The 11,358-nt window shown below is 36.9% G+C and overlaps 1 protein-coding gene across 1 annotated transcript in view; it reads left to right on the top strand.

The window, feature by feature from the left end:
• The first annotated feature begins 9,549 nt into the window (after positions 1-9,549).
• Positions 9,550-11,358, top strand: part of LOC109046859 (heparan-sulfate 6-O-sulfotransferase 1-B) — a 56,732-nt gene continuing 54,923 nt past the window's right edge. The window contains exon 1 of the mRNA XM_042751719.1: positions 9,550-10,366. Within this exon, the coding sequence (XP_042607653.1) occupies positions 9,846-10,366 (521 nt within the window). The 5' untranslated portion in view covers positions 9,550-9,845. The remainder of the gene's footprint in view (positions 10,367-11,358) is intronic.

Here is an 11,358-nt window from a genome sequence, read left to right as displayed (position 1 = left end):
ATGCTTGGCATGACGATTACTGTAGAGGAAATGCGGACTAAGAGAACAGATGGGCCGGACTGATGAGAGTGAACTGTAGAATCCTACCCATCAATCCTGTGTGAACGATTCCAAAGGACTCACATGTGGTCGGCTTCCGTCTGCCATGTTTCCAAGTATAGGCCGTAAGAAAACACACACTTTTGCACATACTCTCACCCCTGACTCATTGGTGGGCTGCAGCGGGGCACAGATGTACAGATGTGCACAGCCAGATGAGCATCACTGTCCAATTTAATGCCTCTTTCATCTTTTCTTTCACTCCATCCCCCTCTCTGTCCCTTTTATTACTTTTCTCTCCTTTTCCTTCTCAGTCACTCTGGTCTCTATTCTTACATCATAATCAGGAAACACTTCACTGCGTCCCCTTGAATGTAACATTTAATTAACCCTGCAATTATTGCATCTGGAGCTTATTAACATATCAAATGAGCAACCGCTGGGACGCAAAAAGGAACTGGGGCTTTTGGGATGCATTGATTACCTTTTCAATGCACAGCTTGCTTCAGTATGACTCATTGTGTTTAAAGCAGCCTGTTCATTTTCCCCAGTGCTCATTTTGTAAAATGTAAATGTGTTTTAGCACATTTTCTCACCTCATTAGTTTGAGGTTCACGCCAGCAGTGTTCAGAGGTGCTGCGGCTGATGGAGTTGGTAGAGGTGATGCACATCTTTCTGCAGGTTTGCTATGTTGGGAGAATATATGAATAATTTCTTGTTTGTTTGTCGATTACGCTGAGGTTGTTCAGCTCAGGGAGATCGGTCTTGGCTCACTGTGGCTCGGCGGGAGGGATGTTTCTGTCTTTAACCTGTCAGGCAAACCCTTTGATCTTTTGGATCTGAGGTGTCAGGTGCTTTTCATGTCAGGGACTTTCATACAGATACTGAAGCACTTGTTAAGAAGGGCAGCACTCTGTATAAATATCTGATATCTGGGAAATGCAACGCTGTAATAAGGCTGCATAATGTTGTGATTTCACTTATATAGTTGTGAAGGTTTTCTACCATTCTACCAAGAATTCTATTATTGTTATTATAAAAGTCAGTACATCATTTGAGATGTAGTCAAAAGCCTACATTGTTAGCATTTTACCATGTCTCTTTCTGTGATCCAAACTTTGGTCAGTCATGTATTTCATTGCTGTAACAGGGCACTGAATTTCAAGTGATCTACTCTGTTGAATAACAGCATGTTTGTCTTTGACCTCCAATGTTGTTCTTTGCATCCACGGCTTAGCACAGATGGCTTTAATTGTGATTTTGCAGGCATGATGAGTTCTGCCCTTAGAAAGACATTAAACACTTTGGCACACAATACTATGTGTTTGTGGGTAGCAGAGCATATGGAGAGACTTGTAGGAGCGGAGAGGGTACCAGGTGCTAGGCTTCTGTCATGGAGTCTTTTGTTAACCAGTGGACAACCAATGGAGTCAAAGGTGTACCTTGATGAGCAGTTTTATCACAGGACTGCCTTGTCCTTGAGACAAAGAAAGAGAGAGAGAGAGAGTGAAGGGTGAAGAAGTGAAAGAAAGCAATTATTTCTGAGAGAGGGCACCTTTGAAGCCTGGTGAACATTATGTGAGATCTCACATATGGAGAGAGGTCTGATTGGCCATGAGCTGATGAGAAAACCTGCACATGTGTGTTTCTACCAATCTCACAGCCCTTAGGGGGTCAGAGACGAACTCCAGCCCGTCATGAGAGACACTTTACCATCTTTCTGCATGTTACACAAATAAAATCTGTCTGGGAGCAACAACAACAAAAAAGTTTTCACATAGTAACAACATTTACAGTACTCTGTGTATTCAATTACTTTTCATAAATTCTCTAGTTTTCTTTTTAGGGTTCACAGGGGTCAGTATTATATAGTACATTTTACAGTTTTCTTAGTCGCTTTTTTTCTAAAATCATCCTTATCATTTGCAAAAAAGCAGTAAATGCATTTCTCAGAACAGTTTGTACAAACAGCACACAATGGATGACCTTCAAAAGCCTGTAAGTTACTCAATATCTCAAAAGTAAATATTTATGTCAACTAGAATATCAGTGCCATCAGCGTAACAAATTTTATTGTCACTGTACACAAACTAGACAGTCAGTTTTTTTGTTGTCAGTGTGTACTGTGTAAGCTATGGCTACGTTTTAATGTCAATGATTGGATATATTACTGTATGTGTGTTGTATACTGGACTACACATTACTGTATGTGGGATATTGATTGCAAGACATTGGACAGGATTTACATTTATGCATTTACTTTTGGTCTGTCAGCAAGTTACAGTGAGTTTACATGATTGAATGAATGAATGAATGAATGAATGAATGATGAATTTATTGCATCATTCATTGATTAACAGAACCATTCTGCCATTCTGTTTTGAAACAGTGCAAATGGATAACAGGTTTGAAAACACCTTCAAAAGCGTCTCTCATAGACAACACTTTCCATGGCTGTTATACATTTCTGAAGACATGCACAACATCACACAGTCAGTAGAAAGTGTACAGAATGCAACAGAACAGGAAGTGCTTCCTGTTCTGTGAATCAGTAGATGTTCAGTGCTCAACTGCATTCGAGAGATGTGCTTTTGTTTTTTAAAAAGAGCTGTGTGGTGTGTGGAGGAGTCCTGAACGTATTCTTGTACATCAGGAATTCATCTGAACGCCTGCAGACCTTTCACTTGTATGGGCGTCACTTTGTATTAAAAAGCAGAGACACATCATGGCTCATAATAATTAATTTGGTTATGCACAAAAAGTTTCATTTGAACTTCTGCTGTTTTAATAAATAGTACTGACTAATGAAACAAAACTTAGAAACTTTAGAATTGGCTATTATTATTATTATTATTATTATTATTATTATTATTATTAAATATTTATGTCAAAGAGAATATCAGTGCCATCAGCATAACAAATCTTATTGTCACTGTACACAAACTAGACAGTCAGTTTTTGTTGTCAAGGTGTACTGTGTAAGCTATGGCTACGTTTTAATGTCAATGATTGGATACATTACTGTATGTAGGTTGTATACTGGGCTACACATTACTGTATGTGGGATATCAAATCGATTTTTTTTTTGTGAAGGACGAAAGTTTCGGAGGCAAAGTGTAAACGTGATTGACATAACGTGAGGTCGTTTTTATTTTTTAATGTGTGAAAATTTTGGTCGAGAATTTCAGACTCAGTGTGCAAGGACCTTAAAGAGTTCACACACAAAATGAAAATTAGCCTGTGTTTCACTCACCCTCGAGGCATTTTAGGTGTATATGACTTTCTTCTTTTAGACGAATCCAATCAGAGTTATATTAAAAATTATCCTGGCTATTCCAAGCGTTATCATTGCAGTGGATGGGTGTTTTGGTTCAACAGTCTGAAAGGCGTCAAATAAAGTGCGTGCATCCATAATGAAACCTGCCTCACACGGCTCCGGGGCATGAATAAAGGCCTCCTGTAGTGAATCCATGCATTTTTGTTAGAAAAATATCCGTATGTCAAATGTAATAAACACTTTTCTCTCACTTCTGCTATCGGCTTCGGCGGAAGCCGCTCCGGCGGATGACGTAGATGTGGGGTGCACGCACCTTTGAGATATGCTAGTCTCACAAGTTTGTTTACAGGAGCAAACGAATGAAAAAATCCACACTTTATAAAACTAAAACAAGACACCACTAACCTTAAAATTAAATAATACAACACCGATTTTTATAAATCCTCGGTTTGTACTTCTAATTCATGACTGGTGTTTTGTTTTGTTCTCTCTCCGCGTTTGTCACTAATCACGTTACGTCCTACGTCATCTGCCGGAACAGCTTCCGCTTATGACAGTTAGATGAAGTGAGAGAGAAGTATTTATTACGTTTGAAATGTAGATATTTTTCTTACAAAAACACATAGATTCGCTACAGGAGGCCTTTATTTACCCCCCGGAGCCGTGTACAATGACAATGTGACAACGCAGAATTTGTACAAAATCGGTTGCATTAATGTACTAAGCATTGGAAATTTGTTCAGAAGAATGAGAAATTGCTTTTATGCTGTGTACAATTGACTAGATAGTGTATAGACTGAACAAATAAGTACTTCAGATGTGATCTGGAAAATACCAAAGCACCTGAAAAAACTAAACTGGAATAAGAGAAAGTATTTTAACATGGAAATTAAACACTTCATTCAAAAAAGAGAGTAAAGAATGTCCTTTTGAAAAAACAAAATTAAAATTAAAGTACTTAAGTGCTCTGGCATCCAACAAGGTTACTGTTTTTTGCCGTTTTCAGTCTCCTTTTGTGTTAGTGTTTGTAGGTGCAAGTTATTTCATTATATCTGAATGTGTGTGCTGTTCGAGGTCATGATGAAAGGTATGAATTTAACAACACTTTGCTTTCACGGTGGCTCGACAAGCCACCTTGTCTCTGGGAGGCGTGTGGCTTTGTCTAATCTAATTTTGCTTTGCAGCTGCCTCGCTCTCTGACGTCAGCCCTTTGTGCTTCAAAGGCAAACCCACAGAAACTGTGTGACAGGGAAATATGGAAGGAGTTATTTTGCGACAAATAAACAAAAAAGCAAATTCTAAATTTTCACACTGATATGCTGGAGCCAGTGTCTTTGCACTTACTGCTTTTTATAGCTTTTTGAAATGTTCCAGTGCTAAGGCACGCTGAGTCAGAGGAGACATTCGTTCTCATTTGTCACATTAAATGACCAAACTAATCATGTTGGGGAACATCATGGAACATTTTTAACCCTACAGTGGCAATAAAAGTCCATTAAACAGAGAGAGTCTCATCTTGTTAAAGTGCTCTGGTCAGATCCGTTGTTGGGTTGGCTGCATAGAAAACACTTTCCATGGCTGTTATACATTTCTGAAGACATGCACAACATCACAGTCAGTACAAGCGTGCAGAATGCAACGGAACAGGAAGTGCTTCCTGTTCTGTGAATCAGTAGATGTTCAGTGCTCAACTGCATTCAAGAGATGTGCTTCTGTTTTTTTTTTTTTTTAAAAAAGAGCTGTGTGGTGTGTGGAGGAGTCCTGAACGTATTCTTGTACATCAGGAATTCATCTGAACGCCTGCAGACCTTTCACTTGTATGGGCATCACTTTGTATTAAAAAGCAGAGACACATCATGGCTCATAATTATTAATTTGGTTATGCACAAAAAGTTTCATATGAACTTCTGCTGTTTTAATAAATAATACTGACTAATGAAACAAAACTTAGAAACTTTAGAATTGGTTATTATTCAGTTTTTTTCCCATTAAAAACTGATGGTATTTATTAGCATCTTGGCATTATAAAAAGTCAGAAAGGACAACATGCCTTTTTATATTTCATTTTTTTATGAGTGAAGAAAGGGTTTTATGACCGGAGATAATAAAAGCAGTGACAAATTCTCTTACAAGAAATAATTTTCTAAAAAAAAGTGTCCTCCTAAAATATTTCACATGAACATTAAACAATGTAACAGCAATGAGTTTAAATATGAATTTAAATAGGGGGAAAAGTATATGTAAATTAATGACTTTATTAATTAACTTCCCACTCTGAACTTTGGAACCTTGGGAGATCTTATTTGTAATCTTTAAGTTTTTAATGTTGATAACAATACTGACAAAATACCAGGGGCAAGCTTTTCTGTTTTAATTACTAATTTGATTAGTAATTTGGACCTTACTTTAACATTAAACCAAAAGATAAACAAATGTCATAACTAAACTAAATGTCATATAAGAATACCAGATGAAGGGGACAAGGGTTATTTTAGACACTTTTATTAAATAACTTTTTTTGCAAAACAATATAGACTTGTATTTTTATATATTATTTAATAGACTGCCTTTATCTAATAAATGTTATTTCAGGATTATCAACTACCGTTTTTAACTAATTTTAAGTTAAACAAGGGGTTTTGGTAGAAAACCATGTTCTGAATCTGCGGTTTTAACTTCCATCAGGGAAAATGTATGCAAATGTGAACTAAAAACTACAAAATGGCATGCTGAGATAGGCTATGCAGTGGAAAATGTGTTGTTTGATGACAAAACATCTCAACAACAGCAGTGAAACACGCAAGGCTCACATGACAGCCTTGCATATGCTCTAAAAATCTGAAATATTTCCTCATTTAATCCAATAAATGCAAACCATCTGCATTACAAAGAGGCATATTGATTACAAAACTGAACAAAAGTGACCCCAAACATATCGCCTGACAATCCTTTTCCGTTTAATATGCTGTTTGCCTGGATTTTCCATGATGATCATCACTGGTTTGGGTCGGACTCTAAGATCACTGGTCAATAAGGAGAATAATTAAATTCAGTTTAACATGAAGTTGGGTTACTGTGTCCTTGCTCATTATAGGAACTTGAACCACTTTCTTGCTTCAATGCTTTCACCCCCTAAAGGCAAATAACTAAGGTTAAAGCCAGGGACACTTAGACAATGTTCTAAGCAAGGCAAAGTCAGACGTGATGAATTACACCAACAACGGCAATTGTCAATCTCAGGTCCTTCTTAAAAAACATTTAATTAAACAAGCTCCTAAGCTCTCATGCACAGATGCTCACTGGGTTTTGGTGAATTAAAAGAGTTACCTGTAGAATAGACATCCCTGAACTACTCCTACAGTAATATCTTTGTTGGGTGGTGTAATGAAAGATCTACATTGAAAGGGGAAGAAAAAAAAGGGAATACAATCTTCACTTTAAAGCAGTCCAGATGAGCTGAAGTCACTGGATGTCAGTTGCTTATAATGGAAACTCAATCAACCACTATATTCTGTCTGGAGATTGAAGATGAATGTAGTTTGCACAATCAATATTAGTCATTATCTTTCAGGATACAGGCCATATTCACAAATCAGGTTACTGTGGACAATGACTTCCTATACGTCATGTGAATAGAGTAAGTGCTTTTCATAAGGCCATCTATTCACTCTCCAAACTGCTTGTCCTATGTATGATGTAACATTATGTAAAATGTATTGTATATAAATATAAGTGCTTCATCTCTATCAACAGTGAGTCAAGATACTCACAAAAAAAAAAAAAACTTTTTCCTATCCCAACTTAATATGCAAAGTCTACTATACATAAGGAATTTATTGGTTAATTTTCTTGAGAACTATAAATGATTAAAAGGTTTCAAATAAATGTTTGTACATGAATGATGAATGATGCATTTATATAGTGCTTTATTGTGTATAGTTGTACAACCACCACCAGTGTGCAGTATCCACCTGGATGATATAATATTAAATACTAAACAAGTTAAATAATTACAAAACTTTAACTTATGTTGTTTATGGCTAGTTGCCAAAGTTACACCCAACAGAACTCATTTTCATTTAGATTACTAAATTTACTAAACTAACTAACACTTAAACTGAAATAAAAATTCACAAAGACTATATATAAATATTAGAAAACAACTTAAAAATTGCAAAAACTAATTAAAAAATAGTATGATATTAAATTAACACTGCTTTCAATAAATGCCATATTGGGAGGTTGTTTGGAAAACAATGTTTATTTTGTGATTCCCTCTTTTTGAGATTTTTTTGGGGGGTATTTTCGTGTAATTGTTTATTAGATTGCTGTAACATATTTATTTTAATTATAATAATTGGGGCAGCTGTGGCCTAATGGTTAGAGATTTGGACTTGTAACTAGAAGGTCGCAGGTTCGAGTCTCGGGCCGGCAGGAGTTGTGGGTGGGAGGCTCCGGGTGTGTGTTCACGGTGTGTTCACTTCTCACTGCTGTGTGTGTGCACTTGGATTCACTGCTGTGTGTGTGCACTTGGATGGGTTAAATGCAGAGCACCAATTTCGAGTATGGGTTACCATACTTGACAAATGTCACGACTTTCACTTTTTTAATATTTAGTAGAAGTAGTGGTAGTAGTAGTATTTTTGTAGTTTGGTGGTGCAGAAAAAAATGCTATAAACTTTAATGAACTTGGAGTATATGTCTTAAATCATAAATCATATTCTTTTATGCATGATTTAACAATATAGAATACTTGATGGTTCCGCTGCATTATATACTTTCATTTATTTGCTAATGGACTCTCTCACATAGAAAAACATTGCTGATTGCTTCATTGAAGTGATGAGAGAGATAGTGCACCTCTGTATTATCAACAAATACGCCTGGGATCAAACGATCCATTTCAGCCGAGCTGACATAAATGTGGAATTACCAATGGGTATGTAGTCAGGTGAACTGTACTGTGAGGCTGACACTAAATGTGTGTTTAAAGCTCATATTATCTTTAATGTTTGAGCTAAAAGGGGTTGAGGTCAGGCTTCCTACTGAAATTTTAGACTGACAAATGAAGCTGGAACACAAGTAAATGACTATGGGGGAAACTGAAGGCAAAGCAGATTTGAATGGAACATCACTCTAAAACTGTACAGGGTCTATGCAGGTTCATTCACAGTCACGACAGCCACATATAACATGAAATAAGCTTAAATCTAAGCCTTATTGTCTTGATAGCGGGTTGTGAAATGGGACATTTAAGACCTAAACATATTGCTTTACTGCACTTATGCTTAAATTTGAAAGCCTCAGTGGTTAAAAATCCTTCCTGTGTCTCAAATCACTCACTTCCATCAATCACTACAGTCTCTGCTTTTAGATGTACTTTGAAAATAAAGCTTAAATGCCAGAACTATAAGATATAAGAACACAAAATGTCAAAGTTTTTTATTTTTTGTGTGTGTGTGTGTCTATATTTAGCCTATCTATACTACCATATAAATATCTGTTTGACTGTATTCATACAGAGAAATTTTACAACATACCATTGCCAGGCCTCGTACTCTTCTGTATCGCCCCCTATCGGTCCTGTGTGGACTCACGGAACTAACTTAAATCTCTTCAATTACTACAGGTTTGATGTTTTGGTTATCGTACGAAATTTTGTGCTCAGTGCACTGGGATGAATCGAATTGCTTATTTTATTAAGTCACTTGTGCAATTCCACCATAAAACATTAAAAAATCATTAATCATTTATAACATCTATTTAGCCTATTATTAGGGGGTATGTGGACATTTTCCAAAAAAAAAAAAAAAAAAAAAAAAGATCTAGATCATAATAAGTGTGTATAAAAATATATTTAATACAATCTAATTATTTCACAGATGGTATGTTCGTCTTTTTAATGGCGAAATAATGTGACAAAAAACAATTAATGTTAAAAATGACAGTTAATTCTGTAAACGCAGTGGGCTATATATTTTTTAAACTGTATAAATTGGTCTTTATATATAAACTATTTGTATTTTTATTAAGAGGGCACCTGTATATTGAGGATATCTGAGGATATTCGGCATCAAAAGCTAACTGAAAATGTACTGTCACTAATAGTCCACGACCCAACGCTTGTCCAAAAACACTGCACGCGAGAACTCGAAACAAAGCATTTTCTTCAGAGTTACGAGTGTGAGCTTGATGTGTGTGTGGGGGGGAAAGTGGGTGTCGCTGTGTAGAATAATTATGCGAGACAAGGGAGGTATTTTCTGACGGGTGGCTTCACAGAAGACTCAACAACTCGAGGTTCGAGGACTGCTCTGCCTTCATCTGCTGTAAGGGTCCCGTGAACGGATTCGAGCTGGATTTTTGACAGGTAGGACCGAGTAAACTGTGGATGTAATGTATCCAAACACGCATTGTCTCCAGATTCTGAACTCTTAAGTGGACCTATGATGATCTGCCTGCGGAGAGACGAGAAGGGTGCAAGCCACCACAGAAGCACCGCGGACTGTTGTTGTCTGAGGAATGATAACAAATGAACGACACGGAAAGGAACATGGTTGAAAGGACCAGTAAATTTCTGTTGATCGTCGTCGGGTCGGTCTTCTTCATGCTGATTTTGTACCAGTACGTGGCGCCCGGGGTGATAAACTTCGGCTCCCCGCAGGGGTACCTTCTCGGCGAAGAGGACATGACCATTTTCCCCACTCCGGATCCGCACTATGTGAAAAAGTACTACTTCCCTATTAAAGATCTCGAGCGCAACATAGATTTCGAAATCAAGGGGGAAGACGTGATTGTGTTTCTCCACATCCAAAAGACCGGCGGGACCACCTTCGGGAGGCATCTAGTCCAAAATGTTCGACTGGAGCTTCCGTGTGATTGTAGACCGGGCCAGAAGAAGTGTACTTGCTACCGTCCGAACCGAAAGGAGACCTGGCTGTTCTCTCGGTTCTCCACCGGCTGGAGTTGCGGCTTGCATGCGGACTGGACCGAGCTCACCAACTGCGTCCCGGGAGTTCTCAACAAGAAAGAAAGCAAGTTGAAAAAAACGAGGTGAGTTTGTTTGTTTGTTTGACCCCGCAAGTGCTGGAAGTAGCAAGGTTTTCAAAACATTCAGTGTCGCGAGGAGTTTAAATACCTCTTAGAGATTCAGCGCAGTAAGGGCAATTTATGAAAGTCTCGGATATTGGGATTGGCGTTGCGTGTATTGAAAATATTACGGGTTTAAACCTATTTTTCTGTGTAAAATCGACTCAGCAAATTTTCAGTTGTGCGTAATCAACAGTCTCTACATTAGTTCTCGTTTTAAAATTTTTGTGTTTGTTTACTCAGTAAAGATTACAGTGTCAGTTTCACGAAAGAATTGAATCCGTTACATTGTTATAGAAGTAAAATGCAATTCGGTTAGACAGTATCATTTATTTATTTATTTTTTTTTGTATCATTTGCTTCAGGGCGGGATTTGGATTCCCTTAAACTGAATTGAAGGTTGGCTGGAAAAGCCCAAAGGGTCATTCCACGATTTTCCTAGGCCTATATTGAAGAGCTTGATAGTTGACAGCTTTATAGCTTATTTACCCAGTAGTCTTCTTTCAAGGTAGTGGCACTACAAGGAGTTTGTTAGAAAGATTTAAATTATTATTATTTTTTTAATACATTTAAGTTAACAACTTTATTCATCCCACAAGGGGCAATACATGTCTATCTTTCAATAAACTGTTCTGTTGTTTACTGCAAGAAATCATGGTAATAATAGGACTTACTTTATAAGACTGTGCTGCTCATCTGACATTTGCACTTCCTGAAGGGAGGATAATGTTATGACAGATTTGTTTTAAATTATTATTTATGGAATAATACATCAATATCATCATGAAAACTATTTTATAAAACTTGGTACAAAGTATATTTTTCTTGTTGAAGAAAGTCAATTAATTTAAATAAAAAAATAAAAAATATAGATTTAATCAAAACAAAAATTCTCATTTTAGAAATTTCTTTTTATAGTTTTCATAGACATATAATAAATATTGTTTAGGGCAAGT

The sequence above is a fragment of the Cyprinus carpio genome, chromosome B24 (genome assembly GCF_018340385.1).
Source record: "Cyprinus carpio isolate SPL01 chromosome B24, ASM1834038v1, whole genome shotgun sequence".
Taxonomy (NCBI): domain Eukaryota; kingdom Metazoa; phylum Chordata; class Actinopteri; order Cypriniformes; family Cyprinidae; genus Cyprinus; species Cyprinus carpio.
The sequence above is the reverse complement of the archived record's forward strand: the minus strand, read 5'-3'. Positions and strand labels throughout refer to the sequence as shown.